Source organism: Bufo bufo, chromosome 4, assembly GCF_905171765.1.
Source record: "Bufo bufo chromosome 4, aBufBuf1.1, whole genome shotgun sequence".
Taxonomy (NCBI): domain Eukaryota; kingdom Metazoa; phylum Chordata; class Amphibia; order Anura; family Bufonidae; genus Bufo; species Bufo bufo.
Window position 1 is genome coordinate 198,917,933 of NC_053392.1, and position 23,089 is coordinate 198,941,021.

At 43.5% G+C, this 23,089-nt stretch overlaps 1 protein-coding gene and 1 long non-coding RNA gene across 7 annotated transcripts in view; one reads left to right on the plus strand and one right to left on the minus strand.

The window, feature by feature from the left end:
• PHC3 (polyhomeotic homolog 3) overlaps window positions 1-23,089 on the minus strand; it is a 122,632-nt gene that overhangs the window by 16,394 nt on the left and 83,149 nt on the right. Inside the window, exons 10-14 of one of the 6 annotated variants that reach the window (XR_005778246.1) lie at window positions 20,459-20,703; window positions 18,038-18,197; window positions 15,894-15,984; window positions 7,162-7,279; window positions 4,712-4,729 (exon numbers count right to left, since the gene is read on the minus strand). Coding sequence is in view for 1 of the 6 variants with exons in the window: in XM_040428214.1 (XP_040284148.1) it covers window positions 7,162-7,276; window positions 18,038-18,197; window positions 20,459-20,703 (520 nt within the window). In the remaining 5 variants the exon portion in view is untranslated. Of the gene's footprint in view, window positions 1-4,711; window positions 4,730-7,161; window positions 7,280-15,893; window positions 15,985-18,037; window positions 18,198-20,458; window positions 20,704-23,089 lie in introns of those variants that run through there. The other 5 variants (XR_005778249.1, XR_005778248.1, XR_005778247.1 and 2 more) reach the window with 5 other exon arrangements.
• Window positions 8,712-18,767, plus strand: LOC120997878. The gene is made up of 3 exons (XR_005778250.1): window positions 8,712-8,846; window positions 14,636-14,642; window positions 18,756-18,767. It is a non-coding gene; the product is annotated as an uncharacterized LOC120997878 (long non-coding RNA).

Here is a 23,089-nt window from a genome sequence, read left to right on the forward strand (position 1 = left end):
CTTCTTTCCGAAATGGGGTCACATGTGGGGTATTTATACTGCCCTGGCATTCTAGGGGCCCTAAAGCGTGAGAAGAAGTCTGGAATATAAATGTCTAAAAATTTTTACGTATTTGGATTCCGTGAGGGGTATGGTGAGTTCATGTGAGATTTTATTTTTTGACACAAGTTAGTGGAATATGAGACTTTGTAAGAAAAAAAAAAAAATTTCCGCTAACTTGGGCCAAAAAAATGTCCGAATGGAGCCTTACAGAGGGGTGATCAATGACAGGGGGGTGATCAATGACAGGGGGGTGATCAGGGAGTCTATATGGGGTGATCACCCCCCTGTCATTGATCACCCCCCTATAAGGCTCCATTCAGATGTCCGTATGTGTTTTGCGGATCCGATCCATGTATCCGTGGATCCGTAAAAATCATACGGACATCTGAATGCAGCCTGACAGGGGGGGTGATCAATGACAGGGGGGGTGATCAATGACAGGGGGGGTGATCAATGACAGAGGGGTGATCAGGGAGTCTATATGGGGTGATCACCACAGTCATTGATCACGCCCCTGTAAGGCTCCATTCAGATGTCCGTATGCGTTTTGCGGATCCGATCCATCTATCAGTGGATCCGTAAAAATCATGCGGACATCTGAATGGAGCTTTACAGGGGGGTGATCAATGACAGGGGGGTAATCAATGACAGGAGGGTGATCAGGGAGTCTATATGGGGTGATCAGGGGTGATCAAGGGTGAATAAGGGGTTAATAAGTGACGGGGGGGGGGGGTGTAGTGTAGTGGTGCTTGGTGCAACATATTACTGAGCTGCCTGTGTCCTCTGGTGGTCGATCCAAACAAAGGGGACCACCAGAGGACCAGGTAGCAGGTATATTAGACGCTGTTATCAAAACAGCGTCTAATATACCTGTTAGGGGTTAAAAAATCACATCTCCAGCCTGCCAGCGAACGATCACCGCTGGCAGGCTGGAGATCCACTCTCTTACCTTCCGTTCCTGTGAGCGCGCGCGCCTGTGTGCGCGCGTTCACAGGAAATCCCGGCTCACGCGAGATGACGCGTATATGCGTCGCTGAGCGCAGGGCTGCCACCTCCGGAACGCGAATCTGCGTTAGGCGGTCCAGAGGTGGTTAAGATATCTATCCCTTGTCCTACCACACAGACTGGTAAGTTCCTCAAAAAGGCATATTTGGTTTACTTTCGAGACCCATTCGTGAAAGGAGGGAGTTGATTGGCTAAGCCAGTGAAGGGGAATTAAAGGAAATCTGTCACCAGGATAATCGCTATTGAAGTAAATCCATGGCCTAATAGCACTTACCGGTAGTTTCCAGATGTGCCTTTGTTTCAGCAATAGATGTTTTTTATCCTCTGAAAATCCAGTTTATTTGGTATGCAAACGAGCCAGTAAGGTGCCCAGAGGGGCGTCACTCTTGCAGGAAGGAGCCCATGGCATGCCTCCTGCTAGTGCCCAATCCCGCCCTCATGCTGGGAGCAGGGGGGCAGAGTTATAGCTTGAATGTGATGTAGGAGGAGTGGGTGGACACATTTTGGCAGGAGGGACGCCTGGGCTCCTTTCTGCAAGAATGACGCCCCTCTGGGCACCTTACTGGCTCATTTGCATACCAAATAAACTGGATTTTCAGAAGATAGAAAACATCTATTGCTGGGACAAAGGCACATCTGGAAATAAGGTACTAAGTGCTATTAGACTAAAGCTTTACTTCAATAGCGATTATCCTGGTGAAAGTGTGAGATGAGGAACAGCTCTCCTTGTCTGAACACTGTTTGTGTAGATTAAAGTAAATGATCCTGACCGACATTCTGCTGTTTAGCTGTGTTTTGGAAACAGCGGCATCTTGTGGCCATAGACTGCATATTTCTATATTCATGAGAGATGGAGTTACACACAGAGCCTGGAGAGGAAGAGAAAGGGAGCAGCCATCTTAGAGGGAGCTGAGACTGAGGAACTGTGTCAGCAGAGGATCCGACAGCATCCAGGTGTGGGAGCATACATCAGTGACCAGAGCGGCAGCTAAGTTAAGCTGATTGTGTCCAAGACCCTGGATTGTTTCCAGGAACACTGATGAGAGCTGAGAAGCAAAGCTACATACACTGCGGGACCGCGCATGCTTGTTGGAGAGGCATTTGTTCTGTTCAGAGTCACCAGCAGATGCAGAGCAGACCCGCCGGTAAGATCGTGCACGCACGTCATAACAGTGTTGGCGCCTAGAGACTGAGTCCAGGCCTGTAGTCAGTTAGGATTTCTGTTTGTGTCGGGCCACAAGTGTTGCTACTGTCCATTGCAAGGACTCCATAACTTAAAGTGACATTTCACATTGGAGAGCTGATAAACATCCCCAGAAACTGAAGCCAGGCTGGATGTTTTGCTCAGAAGGAATACTTGTAAAATGAAGAACCCAAAGATTGCTGAGAATCACCAAAACTTCCAGATCCAATTGTTTACTAGAATTTAGAAGTTCTAGCCATCTGTTGAGATGTACTGTCTTATAATATGTGACAACATCTGGCATGCTCAATCCTCCATTCTCATATCGCTTTATCAGGAAAGAAAAGGTTAAGCATTGTTTGCTACCATTCAAAAGGAATTTGGTGAACATAGAGGTAAAAAAAGTGGCAGGCAAGTAATAGAAGATAGTTAAGTCTATATAAATCTGAAAGGGTGCTAGGGATTTGGACACCAAGGTATGTGAAAGCGGTGGTAGACTAGGGGTATGGAGAGTGCTTTTTAGCTATAAGGACATCAGCGGCAGGGACTGTAACGTTATTAGTATTTCAAACATTTATTTTAAAATTAAATAAGGGGCAGAAATCTTTTTAAAAAATTGTGAGCAAACACATTTAAGCTCAGCTCCAAAAATGATTGAAGTTGTTGCCTAATGTGGGACTGATGGAAATCTGAGTGGAGTAAGGCGTCATTTAGTCCCCAATTCCACTCTTTGCGTGGAAGCTGGGAGATATGGCAGGTGGCGGAACATGAAGAATGATACGAAATGGTAATTGACCCTATGTGAGCAGAGAAGAAGAGGGGAAGAAAAGGAGCAGAAACAAAAATATAGTCTAGACACTGAAAAGAGTTGTGAGGAATAGACTGAAAAGAATAGTCTCTTGTGGATGGGTTGCAGGACCTCCAAATATCTATAAGATGCATGACATTGCAAACAGCTATAAGGTATCTAAGGCTCTGAGTAACCGAAGAATTTTTCCTGAATTGGATACATAAAAGTTGGCAAGGGTATACATTTTTAAGGCAATCTCATCTTTTACTAAAAAAAGTCTCCCTTCAGCATCGGTATATTGTCGCTTAAGTAGGAAGGGAATTGAGTGGTGAATAGCTAGAGACACTCCCTTAGAGGCTGAAGTAGCATGACTGTTATGAGCCCACTGTGAGAAGGGAGACTTAGGGAGTTATGGGATAGGGATATGGAGAAACAAGGGGGAAAGGCATGGTGGAGACGAAAAAAAAAAAGGGGAGAGATATTATACAGAACCAGTGGTCAACAGAGAGGACCGGTGCTATGGATACACGATCCATAGCAGTTTACCAAGGTATTAATTATCGTACCCAGAAATCACGCGTCGGAAAAGAAAATCACAGGGAAAAGAGGGGGAGGTTGGAATAGAAACCAAAGACAATAACTGTACTGACCAACAGTTTACAAACAAAACCTAAAGAGAATCTAACAATGCAACATGTAACAGAATGGCTTCACCTAAAAATGTAAAATACTATACTAGAGTACAGAGTGGGAGCAATAAAACTGAAATTGTACCCTAGTGCAGATAAATAATAAGTAATAACAATGACCTAATACAAAATAAAGAGACTGCTTATTTATTTTACGCACTTATATAGCGCTGCTATATTCCACAGCACTTTACAGAGAGTAGCATCAGACTGTCCTCAATGGGGCTCACAATCTAAGCACCCTATAAGTATGTCTTTGGAGTGTGGGAGAAAACCAGAGGAAACCCACGCAAACACAGGGAGAACATACAAACTCCATGCAGAGGTTGTCCTTGGTCAGATTCGAACCTAGGACCCTATCTCCAAACAGCAACCAGCCGTAAGCATTACTCAGAATGCAGACCAAGCACAAACCTGAGAAGTGATGGCGCATCTTGCATCTACATGGAAGCCTCCAGCAGATCTCTGCAAGTTAGCCCCCCGAACAGGAACAGGCCAACAGTGACCAGTAGAAGGATAGGTGAGGTTCAAGTCAGGCAGGGTCGAATGTGGCCTGAGATGTTTAGTTGTCCAACTGTTGACGCTTGCTTTAGATGCACATTTCCGCAGCTCCTGTTGAGGTAAAGGTGGGCATCAAGGATAGTATGCTGATGGGAGTAATGTCCAAAACAGACCACACCTTACAGAGATCTTCTGGGGTATTTATGCATAATCTCCAGCCATTATGCAAAATAGATAGACCGAAAGGGGTACAGCCAAGAGCAGGGATGCTCAACCTGTGGCCCTTCAGCTGTTGTAAAACTACAACACAGCTGAAAGCTCAGGGAGGACTAGGGAAGGGCTTGGGTTATGGTCGCCTTAAAGAAGGCTTTGAAAGTAGCAGCGATATCTGTGTCTCCCTGGTCACTAGCAGCTACACTGCAGTGGTCTGATTCATTTGCTCTTTTGACCGCTGCAGACTCCCTGGATGCCATCTTGGACAGTTTTGTCTGTGAGAAAGTGGTCTTCTGCTGCAGGAATCTGTGAAAGTCAGACAAAACATTATGTAACGACTGTGTGCCAGACTGGTCTAGCCTCTTGTCCTTGCATTATTTGACCATGTTGAAGCTGCAAAAACGAGTGTTTAGGCTGATTGCAGGGACTGTCTCAGAGGAGCTGCGGACTCAGGCGTCTTCCTCCATTAGCGGTCATGTCCACCCCAGCTTTTTATTTTTTTTCCCAAGACCCAAAACCTGCAGTGCCCTCAGTATATATTATGCCTCCCACACAATGTCCCCAGTATAAATAATGTATGCTATATTACCACCAGTGTCTATAATGCCCTCCCGTGCCCCTCTATGTAAAATATATATATATATATATATATATATATATATATATATATATATATATAATGCTCCCAGACCTGTCATACTCCACTCCCCCAAGCACCAAACTTAAAAAAATAAATAAATGAGATACTCACCTCGGCAGCAGTACCTGATGCTCTCGGCGTGATCATGTGACATCACTACACTGGGAGCGCTTGTCCTGCTGCTTACAAAGTTCCAAGGACAATCTGTGGAGAGTTTTTTCCTTCCACCCCGCTCATGTTCCTTTTTTCAACAGGCGATGGTCAGGTGCACTCCTGTCTAAACATCCGTAAAAAAAAAAACGGGCTATTTTTTCACGACCGCTCTCCACAGGCCCACAGACTAATTGGGGTATGGGATATGTGATGCTACCAAAAATAAGGCTCTCATACCTAGCAACCGTCCTGGATCCGGCGGGACAGTCCCGGATTACAGTGACTGTCCCGGTACGGGGGAGCTATGTCCCGCTTTCTGGCAGCTGTCCCTGCGTCTATAGGAAGCAGAGACAGTTGCCTGTATTATGATGAAGCAGAAAGCCGGCATCGTCCCTCCCCCCTGCCGGCTCTCCACACCTCTGACCTAGATACTGTGGGGTGGCATGAAGGGGAAATAATTACTATGTGGGGGCATTAAGAGGACTGGGTGGTATTAGGTGTATAGTTATGTTTTGGGCGGAGTTAGAGGCATGGGCTAGTGCGGAAAAAATTTGGGAGGTATGGGCTCTGGTGTTTCCCAAAGTTTTCTTTTGTTTTCCAACACAAGTTGCTACCTTTGCACAATATCTTGTAAATTACTGTAGATTTTAGTTAGTGATATACAGCAATTTATATGTTGGTGTCAGCAATGTTGTCAAAAGAGAGAGAAAAAACAAAAGAAACTGCCATGATTCAAAATGCACTGGTACATTAAAAAGGCTTTTAACCATGTAATTGCTGGAAGGGTTAACCCCCTTTATTACCAGCCAATTTTGGAATATATTTTTGTGTTTGCATTGCTGCATTCAGAGAGTCATAAGTTTTTTATTTTCCTCTCAATGTAGATATATAAGGGCTTGTTTTATAGCGGATGAGTTGCATTTTCCAGCGACGGACAGTGAGTGGCTACAGCAGTCACATGTAATATACCGACATGACAATATGTACGTCACAGTGTCTGTAATGTGCTTGAAAATGGAATGTCACCTCTGCAGCCACTCATTGTTTCAGCTGTACACAGTGATAAGCTGCAGCTGTCATGTCCCATTTCCCAGCATGTCTATGCTGCTATTAACAAATAGAGTGAACCTCCCAATCGCAGCGCACAGCTCACAGCCTGGGAGGTTTTTTTCTCCCAGGCTGTGAGCTGTGCGCTGCAATTGGCCAGCGCTGCAGCCTAGGAGAAGCCCACAGGACAAGGGAAGACACTGCCTACTATAACTTAAAAAGCAAAGGTACCGGAGCCTATAACGGGAGAACGGAGCGGCGCCTGGGGATAATAGTAAGTGCAGTGAGATCCCCGGGTGCCGCTCTATATGGCAGCATACTCGGTTCACATAGTTTATACAGGTGAAAGGTCCTCTTTAAATAATGTTATAGATTTATAGTACAGTACAGGATTGTCTCTGTGACACAATGGGGAATCCTTCTTTTTGCCTTTGTATGACAAGCTTAGCGAATGGTATAGTGGATATCAGAACTTTCTATGATTTCTGTCCTGTTATTAGAGCAGGACAGATGAGCACTATTCAAAGTGCTGCTAATTTGACCTGATATTATATTAAACAGTTGGATAGGAGGGTCTATGAGAACTGCGTGTTGTCTGTGGATTACAGCTCTCTGAACATATTTCCAGTGTGCCTGGAAACTGATCCAACTTAATATGGATGGGAAAAGGTTTTGCACGGGTTATCTCATGCTAAAAACATAAGGAATCACTGCCCAGACTTGCAGAGACTAATTTCACAATGCTTTACCATCAAGTCACTCTTGTTCATTCACTGTAGATGATAATAGTTTAAAAAGATGAATTCAACTATAAAATTCTAATACTTTTGCCGAACACTCCTTAAGCGAAGATCATGTTCACCTAACAATCTATTTAATAGAAAACAATCTGGATTACCTTTTTGCACACGACTGTGAACAAAATCTTTTTGACCTCAGGAACATGTTTGAATAGCCTCTCTTTCCACAAAACTCACACTCCAAGATTTCACATTCCACCTCGTAGACACCTTCTGCTGAAAAAAAAAAAAAAAAAAGAAACAAAACAATGTTTTACATATAATCCTCCAAAAATATATATTTCTCAATAAATTAAGATTTGAGACCACCATGCATGGATATTCAGCATGGAATTGACAATAACAAATCTGAAGGAAAGTTTGTCTAAATCCTTAAAATGACGTTCTATGTGCAAGACTGAATCCCTGATCTTAATGGAAAAAAATAAAATCCATTTAAAGGGGTTATCCCATGATTAATGTAAAAAATTTAAATCAGTAATCATATAGTACATTACCGTCTCTAAAAAAGCTACAACCAGTCCTGTACCTCACATGGATCCAGAGATCTCCCCACTCATTTTTCCAATTGCTCTGATAGATTTATATCAAGATGAAAGCTCAGGGGGTGTGCACTTTCTGCTACAGCTCTCTCCCTATCACAGCTCAGGAGGCATGTCTCAGCTCTCCCTATCACAGCTCAGGAGGTAGTTGAAGGATGGAACCGAGCATGTGCGTCCACCTTAGCAAGGTGGACAGAGAAATAAAAAAAAAAGAACAAACAGCAGGTGGAGCTATACAGATACATTTTATTGAATAACTCAGTGGCTATACTAAATTTTAAGTACAGATGCTGGTTTGAAAACTGCTAAATACAGTGGATATAAAAAGTCTACACACCCTGTTAAAATGTCAGGTTTCTGTGCTGTAAAAAAATGAGACAAAGATAAATCATTTCAGAACTTTTTCCACCTTTAATGTGACCTATAAACTGTACCACTCAATTGAAAAACAAACTGAAATCTTTTAGGTAGAGGGAAGAAAAAAACTAAAAAAACTAAAATAATGTAGTTGCATTAGTGTGCACATATAACTGGGGATGTTGCTGTGTTCAGAATTAAGCAACCACATTCAAAATCCTGTTAAATAGGAGTCAGCATACACCTGCCATCATTTAAAGTGCCTCTGATTAACCCCAAATAAGGTTCAGCTGCTCTAGTTGGTCTTTCCTGAAATTTTCTTAGTCGCGTCCCACAGCAAAAGCCATGGTCCACAGAGAGCTTCCAAAGCATCAGAGGGATCTCATTGTTAAAGGTAACCGTCAGGAATTTCCAAGGCATTGGATATACCATAACAATGATAGAAATGGCTGCAGCTCTCACCTCTGACTTTAATCCACGAAGCACGGAAAAAAGGCCAGAACTGGGCCTAATAGAATATCCAATAGAAAGAGAGAATCCAGCTTCTTGTGGAGTAAAAAATAGTTCTTTATTGGCTCATCATATAAAATCCACCAAAATCACAGGAAAAAGGTGTAGTAACATGTTTCGGGCTACAGAATCCAGCCCTTAATCAAGACATAACACACATATTAAAACCATTCCTTTTTATGTAGCACAGGGTCCAACCCCCTCTAATCAGCAAAATGTCTGCACCTGGAGCCTACAATGGGAACCATTCAGCTGTCCAGGGGAGGAGATCCAGTATCACAGGTGACGCATACATACACATAATGAACATATCTTAGGCCACTTTCACACCTGCGTTAGGTGCGGATCCGTCTGCCATCCGCACAGACGGATCTGTACCTATAAATGCAAATGATGGCATCCGTTCAGAACGGATCCGTCCGCATTCTATGTAAAGAAGTGTTTAAGTCCAATTGTTAGTCAGACGGCCGCAACCGCACCACACTGAGTCAACGTCAAACGGATCCGACCCACACTGCAAGTCAGGACGGATCCGCCTGGCTCCGCACGGCCAGGCGGACACCAAAATGCTACAAGCAGCACCCCGGTGTCCGCCTCCAGAGCGGAATGAAGGCGGAACGGAGCCAAACTGATGCACTCCGAACGGATCCGCATCCATCCAGAATGCATTGGGGCCAAACCAATCCGCCCGGGGCTGCCCGTGAGAGCCCCGATATGGACACCACAGGCGGACACCGAAGCGCCGGTGCGAAGGAGAGCGTATTCTAGCTGTATTGCAGAGTGAGGTCATGTTTTCTATTTAACCCCTTTGGCATGCAGGTATCAAGTGAAAACATCCAAAAGGTTTCCCTGATAAGGAGTTTTTGTCTGCGGTCCCCTCCTCTTATGGGCAATGAAACCACTTCAATCCCCTGTGCACAAAACGCAGATGCGTCACCTCTGTGAACAGTGGCTTAGTGGAAAGTCGCTGCCGATACATTGCGAGTCTAAAAATGAGGAATATCACTAAGATGTTTTCTGATACGTATTTTCAGCTCATTTACAGTGCATCCAACATATTGGACTTTACAGATTCTGCATGTAATAACATACACAACAAACTCCGTATTACAGTTGATATATTGTTTTAGAGTGTATCTGTTGTTATTCACTGTAGATGTAACCTCCTTAGTGACACACATGTATCGGCAGCAAATGCATTTCTTACTTCCACATTTATAATTGCCAGTAGTTTTTGGCCAGGAACATGCCCGAGGAATGGTATCAGTAAATAGGCTGGGGCTGAGTTTTTTTCCCACCGTAGGTGCTTTCTTGGATATACACCCGATACCCGCAGACACCACATCTCTCCACTCCTCATCGTAATTGAGGACAGGGAGATGTTTACGGATAATTCTGCATATGTGTGGATATTCTCTACTGTAGTTAGTAATAAAAACAGTAGGTTTTTTGTCCTCCTCAGCAAGGTCTTCACTTTTTTGACTTTTTAAAAATAAAATATCAAGGTCTGAGGAAAGATCAGAGATTCCCTATCTTTCAATCTGGCAAACTCAACGCCTTTATTAATGTTCTGGAGTGTATAGCCTCTGCTCAGTAGTCTCTGTGTGATAATCTCTGTTTCTTTTAAGAACAACCCCTCTGTAGAGCAATTACGTCTAGCTCTAATCATTTCCCCCTTTGGTATGTTATTTATGACATGCGGTGGGTGGCAGGAGGAGGCAAGAAGAATGGTGTTCCCAGATGTCTTTTTTCTAAGGGGACGGGCTGGTAGTCCCGTCTTAGGCTACTTTCACACCTGCGTTTAGGTGCGGATCCGTCTGGTATCTGCACAGACGGATCCGCACCTATAATGCAAACGCTTGTATCCGTTCAGAACGGATCCGTTTGCATTACCATGAACAAAAAAAATGGATCTCACAAGCGGACCCAGAAACGCCAGTGTGAAAGTAGCCTTATTCACCATTTTCTACACCTGGTTTAGGCATAGAAAATGATCTTCAAACTTTGGCGGATCCACCGCCAGTTTAGTGCTTTGTTAAGACCGGCGTCTAAAATGCCAGTCTTAATAAATGTGCCCCTATGTTACTATGTATCAGTGGCCAGTGTGAAAATCACAGAATTACCGTATTTTTCGCTTTATAAGACGCACCCCCCCCCCCCAAAGTGGGGGGAAAAAGTGACTGCGTCTTATAAAGCGAATCTGTCGAAAATCAGCCCGCATGTCCATAGTTCGCAGCTGCTGCCTGGGTCCGCTCCATAGAAGAGGAAGGGGGAGGAGAGCAGTTCTCCTTCTCCGCTGCACTGCCGCCTGCACGTACTGCTGATTGGTGGCGCGTGCTGGCGGGAACTGCCGCCTCCACCAATAAGTTTATCCCCTCCCTGCAGTCCCTCCAGCCTCCCTCTGGCCATGAGCAGACTGGACTCTGCTACATCCCAGCCTCTCAGTCCGCACACACAACAGCCCGCTGTGTTTCAGCACTTCTCCAACTCTCCCGGACTTCTCCCCTCCTGGTGCTCACCTTATGCTCTGCCTCATCAGTGCCCGCATCCCCGGATCCCCTCACTCAGCTGGGCCGCCTTCACTCCAGTGACCCCACGGCGTGCGTGCGCCAGACACTGACCCTCAGCATCGGGAACCCGCAACTTTCACGCAAGCCCCGCATCCAATACTTCTAAGATTGGAGGATTCCAGCAAAAAGCATACCCACTCACTCTCAGCCATCTTTCTTTGGCCAAAAACACACCTACTTTTCCTTTATAGCCCCGCCCCTTCTTCGAGGTGATTGTCTCTGCTGTCCTACTCCGCTCATTTCCACCATAGCCCTGCTGATTGGTGGTGTAATAAGCTTCCCCCCTCTCCCCAGTCCCGCCAGTCTCCCTCCGGCCATGAGCGCCGTTGCCACAGACCACCAATGGAACTGCTGTGAAATAGGGGATAGAACAGGGTGACGGAGGCCACTACAACTCATTCCTCCCTCCTGTCACCTAAAGTCCCTGGTAAGTGACATCTCAGGGCTGACCTAAAAATAAACTGTGTTAAATAGGACTATAACCCCCCCCTCATCCATAAGAATTGCACACATGTACTGCAGTACATGGGTGCATTCTTAAGGATGAGGGGGATTATAGTCACATTTAATATAAACACATATCAATTACATTATAGTCTCTGGACAGTGCTAATATTAAATGTGACTATAACCCCCCTCATCCTTAAGAATACACCCATGTACTGCAGTAAATAGATGCATTCTTATGGATGAGGAGGGTTATAGTCATTTTTATATAAACACAGGCCAATTACATTATAGTCTCTTGACAGTGCTAATATTAAATGTGACTATAACCTACCTCATCTTTAAGATCTCCCAAATATCCTCATAACAATGTGTCATCCGTAGATCCCCCATAACAGTGCAAACTATTATTGTTATGTTATTAAATATTTTAGCACACCTTTTGGGTCAAAATATTTTTTTCCTATTTTCCTCCTCTAAAACCTAGGTGCGTCTTATCATCAGATGCGTCTTATAAAGCGGAAAATACGGTATATATTTTTTAAATATAGATTGTGACATGGAAAAAAAGACCCCCCCAAAAAAGTGTTTAACAAAAGCTTGATTTGAACAACGGGTCAGTTTCTGATGACACATTACCATTAAGGCCTCATGCACACGACCGTTGCTGTGTTCCGTTCCGCAAAATGGGGTTCCGTTATCCGTTTCCGTGTGTCTTCCTTGAATTTTGGAGGACCACCAGACATAAAGGAAAGTAAAAAAAAGTCAAGTTTGTCATGCAAATGATAGGAAAAAAACGGACGCGGGGACAATCTTGTGTGCCTCGTTTTTTCACGGTCCCATTGACTTGAATGGGTCTGCGAACCGTTTTCCGTGAAAAAAATAGGACAGGTTATATTTTTTTTGACGGACTGGAACCACGGATCACAGACGCGGATGACAAACAGTGCATTAGCCGAGTTTTCAATGGACCCATTGAAAGTCAATGGGTCCGCAGAAAATCACGAAAAATGGAACAACGGACACGGAATAAAACAACGGTCGTGTGCATGAGGCCTAAAGGACATCTATCGGCAGGTTTGTACCTGTAAAACTGACTGACCTGTTGCATGTGCGCTTGGCAGCTGAAGACATCTGTGTTGGTCCCATGTTCATATGTGCCCGTACTGCTGAAAAAAATTATCTTTTTATATATGAAAATGAGCCTGTAGGAGCAACGGGGGTGTTGTCGTTACACCTAGAGGCTCTGCTCACTCTCTACAACTGTCAGGAACTCTCCACTTTGATTGACAGGGCCAGGTGTGATGACGTTTTCACTGCCTGGCCCTGTCAAAGTGAAGAAGACGCTATAGTCCAGGGATGGGCAACCTGCGGCTCTCCAGCTGTTGCAAAACTACAACACCCAGCATGCCCAGTCTGCCTACAGCTATTAGCCTACAGCAGGACATGGTGGGAATTGTAGTTTTACAACAGCTGGAGGGCCGCAGGTTGGCCAGCCCTGCTATAGTCGGAGAGTGAACAGAGCCTCTAGGTGTAGTGGCAATACCCCCGTTGCTCCTAGAGGCTCATTTGCATAGATTTAAAACTTTTTTTTTTAGCAACATAGGCACATATAAACATGGGGCAAATATAGATGCCTTCAGCTGCTGAATGCGCACATGCAACAGGTCAGCTAGTTTTAAAGGTAAAAATCTGATGACAAATGCCCTTTAAATAGTCACTGCATAAATGAATAATATAGGCGACTATAAGAAACTCTGAAATATATCTTATCAAAGAAAATGCCTCGTTCCACAGTTATACTCCCCCCCCCCCCGCCCCCCCCAAAAAAAAACAAAAAAAAAAAACGAACTGACTTTCTCTCTGAAAATTGTGATAAACCAAACCAGGGGCTGTCTGCTCACTGAAGGTTGAGATTACATCATCCCATAGAAGTCTATGTAGAGGGGAAGTGCTGAGAGAAACAGACAGACATAGAAACATACATAACACAGCAGCTTATAGTAAGTGTTATACCTCACCCCAATTGCTTTATTCACATCACTACTACTCAGGACTTTTTCCTATTCTAATGCCCAATATAGTACTTCAAAGTAAGAGTGAGGCAGTTAGGAAGAAGAATCTGATGGGCAGACATCATTACAGCTTGTCTCACCCACCAACTCAGAGACAACTGAAAATCACTGATGGAGCCTGCAGAGGGGAAAACTGCTAAAAATGCCAGATGCAGTTCATATAATGGCCAGCTGGACTGTTATCACATATGGCAGCTTATTTTGAAACGTCATCGGAAACGCTAAGTACGCTTTAATCTTTCCTTCAGCCAAAATTATTTTGTCATTCACTAAAATCAAAACAGGATCCACTTGACCACAAAAGGTAAGCTGGTAGCAGAAAGCAACACCATCGAACTTGGCTAATAAAATATAGTGAAAGACTTCTTAATATCACCTCCTGTACAAGTTAAAAAAATTTACATTTTGCCATTTAGCGCCCATCATTTACAAGTGCTAACAGACGATAAACTCCAGGATAATGTGATCACTCTGTGGTCTGATGAAATGGTCTACTGGTTCATGAGGTCTATTGCCTCCGTCTACTTGGAAGCACAGACTGACAAAAAAAGATGATAAATTTATTAAGAGGCTTGTGATTCCTAAATGGGTTGTCCCATCTGGAAATGTATGGCATTTCCACAAAGATCTGATAAATGCGTCCCACCTCTGGAAGTTCCACCAGAAATAGATAGGAGGTTGAGCATGTGCAGCTCTTTACATTCAAGGATATGGGACTTCCAAAAATAGCCAAGCTCACTTGCTCGAGGCCCAGTTGTTGATATAGGAGTGTGTGCCAGAGGCACAACCCGCAACTATTGAACGTTTATGGTACATGCTGTAATAGATATGCCATAAATGTCCAGATGGGACATCCCCTTTAATAAATTTGGGACATCTCAGCCCAGTGCACTTTTGAATGGGACTGTCATATGAAATGATAGTCTAAATAAATTTCCCCCATATTCTTAAAGGAAGTCTGTTATCAGGAAATTCACTGGCAAACCAGTCACAGTATCTAGCTGACCAGAATATAATGATACCTTTCACTTAGCGATCCTTTGCTTCATTCTGGAGAAAATACTTTTAAAGAGGACCTGTCACCACGCCTGACATGCCTGTTTTAATAGCTACATGCATTCCCCACGTAATAACAGTTCTGGAACACTTTATGTTGTGCCATTCCTGTAATATTTCTACTAGAAGTTATGAATGAATTGCTAGCAGTCTGCAGTAAGGGTACAGAGGGGAGGTAACCAGTTGGGGCATGTCAGGAGTGGTGACAGGTCCTCTTTAACCAATATGTAAATGAGCAGTTAAAGGGGTTGTATCACGAAGCATATTCTACTTTTTTCAAACCAGCGCCTTACTTTTGTAATAGCATGTTATTAAAATTTTAGTATAGCCAGTGAGCTATTTAATACAATGTATCTGTAGAACGTCACCTGCTATTTGTTCTTTTCCTTATTTTTTGTCCGTCCGTATACTGAGCTGGTCGATTATGCTCAGTATTAAGTATGGAGCAGTGAATGTGGAGATCTCTGGACTCATGTGAGGTACAGGGCTGGTTCTAGATTTGCATCATTTATGGCATAACCCCTTTAAGTGCACAGAGGGTGGGTCCTTGATTGACAGGGCCAGATTCTTGCATAGTCCGTTTGCCTGGCCCTGTCAATCAGAATCAGAGGGAGGCGCTGGCAGAGGAAGTAGGAGGAGAAAGGGTGTACATAGTGGCTTGGGCCCATCCTCGGTGCACTTAACTGCTCATATGGACTAAAAGTACTTTTTCTCCAGAATGAAGCAGCAGATCGCTATGTAAACATTATCATTACATTCAGCTGAACTAGCCCTACAAGCCATTATGCCTGGTTTATCATTGAATTTGCTAGTGACAGATTGCTTTTGGTAATGTTCTTTGCATTCTCACTATAACAACCAGTGTGAATAATTTTGGATTATGGTTTTAAAAGACTTACTTTTAGGTCCAGGGTGTAAATGATGTTTACATATAATGCCCATCTCTCAAGAGCCACATTAAACATTTCCAGTGGTACATCAGTAAGACATTTGAGTGTTAATTGTTAATATGCTGAAACATATACCTTGCAAGAACACTAACTTCTGAATATTTTCATAAAATTGTTTATTTTTTACTTTATTGCAATTCATTTTCACTTTAAACAAATCATAGAGGAAAATACTTACCACTAGATCAATGTAAATCTGCATGCTATATACTTGTTTCAAAAATTATATAGACATTCAATGGCCTGCTTTCCTAGCAAAAACCAGGTGACCTGCAGGAATCACCCGGGAGTTTACAACACAGCATTACCTGCCTGCACCTCACCTGCTAAATTCCACTGTAAGATCTTCATGGTAGAAGCGCTTTTTCCTGGGCCTTGATTTTGAGACTTCTGTTTGGGGGTACACCATTAAGACTGGGATTAGGGAGAATATCTTATAAAATTAAGAAAGAAACAACACTGCCCCCAATAATTACACTTCACTTGACAGAAAAGTATCTACTTGCAAGTAGGCCAATTGGATGCATAAAAACTATGGGGATGTTAGGGCAACAGGAGCAGTTCTTGCATTATTAACGGTGGATACATACCACGTTTTCATGGATGAACTCCACAGAATATGTCACATTTTACAGTTTCTTTAGTCAAGTCAACATTTCTATTCAAAATTACTTACTTACCTTTGGGCCACTGTTCAAGAGAAACCCAGCTGTCCTCATCTAGACCAAAGCTTAATCTGTGCTAGGCCAATGCTTGAATGATTAAACTTCAGAATAGTAAAGGACAACGTGGGGTTACTCTAGAAAGACAGATTTGAAGAAATTACACTTTGGGGATAGGTAGCATGTCATAACTAAAGGTCATAGCTTACAAAACAAGAGAGAGAAACCTATTGAAGTGCACCTAAACCTTCACACACACTTTATTAAAAACCTTTTCTAAATGTGATGGAAATTATTTTTGTAACGTATTACATTTTTTATTTTTTTTTACTTTTCAAGTTTAGGTGCCTATTGCACTTTACAATCCGCATTGCTGTGTGCGGAGATACAGGCTCCCTTCTGCCTGCACTGAGCGCTGTACAGGCCGGGCATCAATGCTTCTGCCTTTACCAGTGCTGCTCTTCTACAGCCTGGCTGGCATACATGGGTCTGGAAGTGTCTGTAGACCAGATAACATGCATTTTAATCTGTGACTGGAACCCCTGGAGGCGCTTTACCAAGACCTGTAAGTACTATTATATTAACACTCCAGGGATAGGTTCAGCAAAAGATCTCCAATCTCCAAGCTTGCCATCTTGATTGGGTTTTCTTACTAGCATGCAAGTCCGGAGCATAAATAAGCTCATATTACGAGTGCAATCACTTCAGAGATAGCTGGCGCGTAGACTTGTTTCCAATGTCTAGCTACAACTTTCAAAGCATGGGTCCAGATCCATCTGCAGGGAGGGGGAATAGTAATAATTCCTATCCCTAAAATAGCTAAAGCAGGGGAGAGAACCAGAAGGGAGATCAAAGATTTGGACATCATGTCAGAGATTTGCGTCCACAACAGGGCTATAAAAGGGCAATACCACCACGTATGCATTTAGAAAAGGTTTTAATAAAGTGTATGTGAAGGTTTAGGTACACTTTAACTAATGAAAATACAAAAGCCCTAGACATTTAGAACATGGAAAAAGGCAGTGGCTTTGCAAAAACATGAAGGTAAGTTCCCTGTATACGTTTGCATGTTGAGGGGTAAGGAGAAAGGGATTAATAGCAGCCATACAGGTTCATAAGAAAACAAACAAAAGATAGTGATCAGAGGTGTAACTTCAAGTTCCTGGGCCCAATGTAAAATCCCCCCCCCTCTACCCTGTGCCATTTACAATGCTGGTGTCATCAGGAAGGCTGGGAATTGTATCTGAATACCACCCTGCTACCAATGAAGAAATCAGTAGGTAATAAAATCTATGGATTTATCAATAAGTTGATTCTATAGAGCAACGAAGCATAGTGACAATATACAAAAGTGAGGTGACACAGTCTGTGAAGAACATCGCTCACTCGAGCTTTATCCACAGCAAATGTGCAGTGAACGGATAACCTGTGCCGAGCAGTAATAGGACAACTATTCACATTACGTTTGATATCCCACATAGTAATATTATTTTCAACATTAACTAACAAAATTACAAATTCATTTTTTGGATGGGGCAAATAAAAAACACAAATTATCCAATAAAAAAAGTAGTAACATTTTTGCTGTGGTCTTGTTTCTAATCGAGGAGAAATAAATATACTGATTGAATCCTGATGAAGTATAACCACAAACAGAAAACTATTCTCTGTACCCAAAGCGCTCCAGAGTACTCAGGTTCATCTATAGTGCTCTTACATAGGATGAAATAGGAATTAGTAAATATCTGGTTGCACCATTACCTGGACATTACCTTATGACAATGAATTAAAAAAGGATAACTGACCCTCGGCTGTTAGGTCATCTACATCTGTGTCAGTGGAGTTGTCTGGAAGCTTGGCTGTGCTCTGAACGTCTGACTCCATGTCAGTAAGGTTCATAATCTGTTCATCATGTGGAAGAAGTCCTTTGGCAGGTTCATCTACCAGAAGGGAAGATCGATTCACCTAGAATATAAAAAGTATATTTTTATTCGTTGGTTATGAATAGAATGAGACAGCGATGTCTTAAATCAACGTGCACTAGAAAAATCACTTTTTGAAACCAAATCCATGTCTTTGCACAAATATCCCCCATCTGTAAATGAAGATCATCATTTCTCCTTTTTACCATCTATTCATGGCTGTATCACAAAACATATAAAAAGACAACAAACAGCCAGTGACATGCACAGTAGTCACAAGTCCCCATGGCTACATTTAGAATGGGTACCTCAAATTGGAGGGGTTTTTCAAACTTTTTTATACTGATGACTTATCCTCTGTATAGGTCAACAGTATATGATTGGTGCGGGTCCGACACCTAGGACCCCCAAGAATCATCTGATTGAGAGAGTGCTGCGGCCTTCTCACAGCTTACCTTAGGCCAGTCACATCAGATTCATCAGACACGTGGCCTAGGAGCAGCTGTCCTATTCAAGTGAAAGGCAATGAGCTGCAATACAATGTACAGCACTATGTTGCGGCCTCCTCCAACAGCTCATTTCTAATGGTTCCTTTATACAGCCTCATTTTAACACCTGGAACATGCTGTGTTCATTGAGCCAAAAAATGTACCAAAATTGAAAAAAATTGCCTAAAAAAAGCTGTTAGCCATATATTTTAGATTTTCCTATTGAAGCTAACAATACACCAAATTGTAATGTATACCATTTACCTATGTTGCCTCCTTCGTCCTATTTTACTCCTGGGTGTATTTACTTTATATGTACAGGCTTCCTGTGGTTAAATGGGTTGTGCAGCGATTTATATTAATGACCTATCCTCGGCTGTTTGACAAGGAGGCCACGTTCCATGCGAGCGCCGTTTCCTGGTCATTACACTATGCGTCGTCGCCTATGGAGCGGCATTTTAGTGTAATTACAGGTACTCGCTCCATTCAAGTGAATGGAGCAAGTACTTGTAATTACACTGCACTTCTGACACGAAATGCAGGGTAATGAACAGGAGGAAGCGCTCACATGTAGCTGATCAGCGGGAGTGCCGGGTGTCAGACAACAGCTGATCAGATATGACCCATCCTAAGGATAGGTCATCAATATAAATAACCCTTTTAAATACTAGATTCTGACTACAAACAATCTCTTCTGTAGTCAGGGTCAATCGAAGTTCCCCTCAGCATACAGAATGTTCTTTCTAGTGATTGATCCAGCAGAGTACAGTGACTGAGAAGAACCATCTCAGCTGCAGCGTAATAAAAGTGAAGTGACCTTACAGCCCAAGGTTGGGTAGAAAGAAAGAAGTGACTGCCTCAGCAAGAGGAGAGTGTGATACCGGTAAGTATATCACAATGCAGTCTGTAATCTTCTAAAACATGTACAATCATTTTGTGGTACGGAACAAACGGCTTTACAGGCCCAAAGAGGTCACCATACACATTAAATGAATGGCAGCCGAACCCGGACAATCTTCTAACGTGTGTAATTGTGTCTTGTCCTACTCTCAACAGCAGATGTTGGGAGGAAGCGAGGTTGGGCATTTTGGATTTCAAAATGCCCAATCCTTTAGCTCTCAAAGGCAATAAGCCATTGCCAGAGGTGTCTGACAGAGGCTTATTCCCCTGCCCTTACTGAGAACACGGCCGAGCATGCATGTGTACAGGGGGTCTGGAGGAATAGCTGCCAGCCAACAGTTATATAAAGTATACAGCCACTTTAGGGTCTATGCACATGAGTGGTAAATTGCAGTGGAAATATCTGCATGACTTACGTTTAGATTTTGCTGCAGATTTCACCCTATGCATTGCAAAGGGTAAACCTGTGGTGAAAATCCGTAAAATAAATAGACATGCTGCGGATTTACAGTCTGCACCACAGGTCAATTTTGTGCAGATTCCACATGGATTATTTTCCAGTGCGTGTGGATGAGATTTGGTAAAATCTCATTCATTTTGCTACTACTGTACACATTGAGGACTTTCCACCTGGAAAATTTGCAGTGTATCTCCTCCATGTGGACGTACTCTTAGTATGTTATAGGATGGCCATTTTTTGGTCATATGATACAGTATTTTCACTTTGCACATGTACACACAACGTTAAAGGAGATAAATATATATTCAGAAAGGCAGTGAGCTACATTATACATGAAAATTTGCAGAATGAAAAAATCCACTGCCTAAAATGCTAGCTGCAAGCGAGAAAGTAAAATCACACATAGTAACCTTTTTTTTATTTCATGACGACGAAGCAGATGATGATTATACTTACAGGAAATGGCTCTACGCCTTCTTGGATGACAAACCCCTCAATGACATGGGTCAGGATCTGTGGTTTAACTATTGCTTGTGGAATCTTGCTATCCAAACCTGGAATGCTGTTAGGCTTCTGGGTACTATTGCTTCTTGTAGTAGCAGCTGGTAAAAGCAGTGGTGGTGCTGGTATAGAGGCATAGGAATTGTCAAATGGGGACCTAATAACTGAGGCACTGACTGAAGACACCGCTGTCGGGAGACCTAGGTTATATAAAAATATTTCATTACAACAAAATCCAGATATTAATATAGGCAGATATTGCATTAATATAGGCAACTGTACAGTGGTAGTAACTGTATTTAAAGGGGTTTTCCCATCTCAGACAATGGGGGCACATCGCTAGGATATGCCCCCATTGTCAGATAGGTGCGGGTCCCACCACTGGGACCCGCACCTACAATGAGAACAGAGCCGGGAAATGAAAGGAGGGCACACTGCGCATGCGAAGCCGCCCTCCTTTTATTTCTATGGGACCCGCCGAAAATAGCCAAGCGCTGACTCGGTGCGCTCCCATTCACTTCTATGGGAGCAGCGCTTGGTGGTGGACGGACCCCGGGAAATCCGGGGTCCTCCAGCCACAGCGCTCCCCGCTTCGTCCTCGTTGTAAGTGCGGGTCCCAGCGGTGGCGATATGCCTCCATTGTCTGAGATGGGAATACCCCTTTAATAAGGCACCAGCCTGGAAATTGTAGTATTATCCTCTTTACATCCCATAAAGATTTGTTTAATAATCTAAGCTTACCAGTGTTAAAGCGGTTGCTCCTGGTTCAGAGCTGAACCCGGACATACCTCCATTTTCACCCCGGCAGCCCCCCTGACTTGAGTATCGGAGCAGTTCATGCTCCGATGCTTTCCTTTGCCCTGCGCTAAATCGCGCAAGGCAAAGGCATTTTCATGAGTTCCGGTGACGAACCGGGCTCTCCATGGGGCTGCCAGGAAGCCCAGTGACGTCACCGGCAGTGATGGGCGGGGGCTAGGACAATGCTAAAGCACGCCCATCAGAGCTGGTGACGTCACCGAACACACTGCCAGGCGGAAGCTTCCGCCCGGCAGTGTGTTGTAAACAAAAGAGCCTGTGCCCTGCGAGATCTAGCGCAGGGCAAGGGAGCGCATCAGAGCATGAGACGCTCCAATGCTAGCATCAGGGGGGCTGCCTGGGTGAAAATATGGGTATGTCCAGGTTCAGCTCTGAACCCGGACAACCCCTTTAACAAACTAAAGAAGTTTTCTGAGATTTTGATATTGATGATCAATCCGCAGAATAAGTCATCAATATCAGATTAGCAGGTGTCCGACTCCCAGCACCGCCGTAATCAGCTGCAGGAAGAGGCTGCAGCATTCCGGTGAGTGATGCAGCCTCTTCTTAGGCCTCTGCCGTCAAGTTTCTTGGCCATATGGTCTAGGCGCAGCTCAGTCCCATTGGACTGTGCTCATTGGAGTGCCGTGGCCTCCTCAAACAGCTGGTCGTCGGCGGTCCCAGGAGTCAGGTGCCCACAGATCCAATATTGAGAACCTATCCTGAGGATAGGTCAGCAATATCAGAATCTCAGAAAATCTCTAATTTTCCATCGGGAAAGTATCAAACTGGAAGCAGCAAGGGCTTTATGACACGTTAAATCTCCACCTTTGAAGAAAATAAAGATATCCAAATGCATTAGAAGACTGTGAAAATGACAACCAATTTAGACCGAGAGCCATCTGATGCTTGCCAAAACAGTAATGGCCATGCTGGATTTTGATGGCTGACACTGTGTGTATGGCCTGTTTGGCCAATTACAGCTGTACCAATTGTTTGCCACTTCGGGCAAGCCAGTTCAGTTATGAATGTTGATGATTGGATTGTTGCTATGATCAATCTCATATACAGTACAGACCAAAAGTTTGGACACACCTTCTAATTCAAAGAGTTTTCTTTATTTTCATGACTATGAAAATTGTAGATTCACACTGAAGGCATCAAAACTATGAATTAACACATGTGGAATTATATACATAACAAACAAGTGTGAAACAACTGAAAATATGTCATATTCTAGGTTCTTCAAAGTAGCCACCTTTTGCTTTGATTACTGCTTTTCACACTCTTGGCATTCTCTTGATGAGCTAAAGAGGTAGTCCCCTGAAATGGTTTTCACTTCACAGGTGTGCCCTGTCAGGTTTAATAAGTGGGATTTCTTGCCTTATAAATGGGGTTGGGACCATCAGTTGCGTTGAGGAGAAGTCAGGTGGATACACAGCTGATAGTCCTACTGAATAGACTGTTAGAATTGGTATTATGGCAAGAAAAAAGAAGCTAAGTAAAGAAAAACGAGTGGCCATCATTACTTTAAGAAATGAAGGTCAGTCAGTCAGCCGAAAAATTGGGAAAACTTTGAACGTAAGGGCTATTTGACCATGAAGGAGAGTGATGGGGTGCTGCGCCAGATGACCTGGCCTCCACAGTCACCGGACCTGAACCCAATCGAGATGGTTTGGGGTGAGCTGGACCGCAGAGTGAAGGCAAAAGGGCCAACAAGTGCTAAGCATCTCTGGGAACTCCTTCAAGACTGTTGGAAGACCATTTCAGGGGACTACCTCTTGAAGCTCA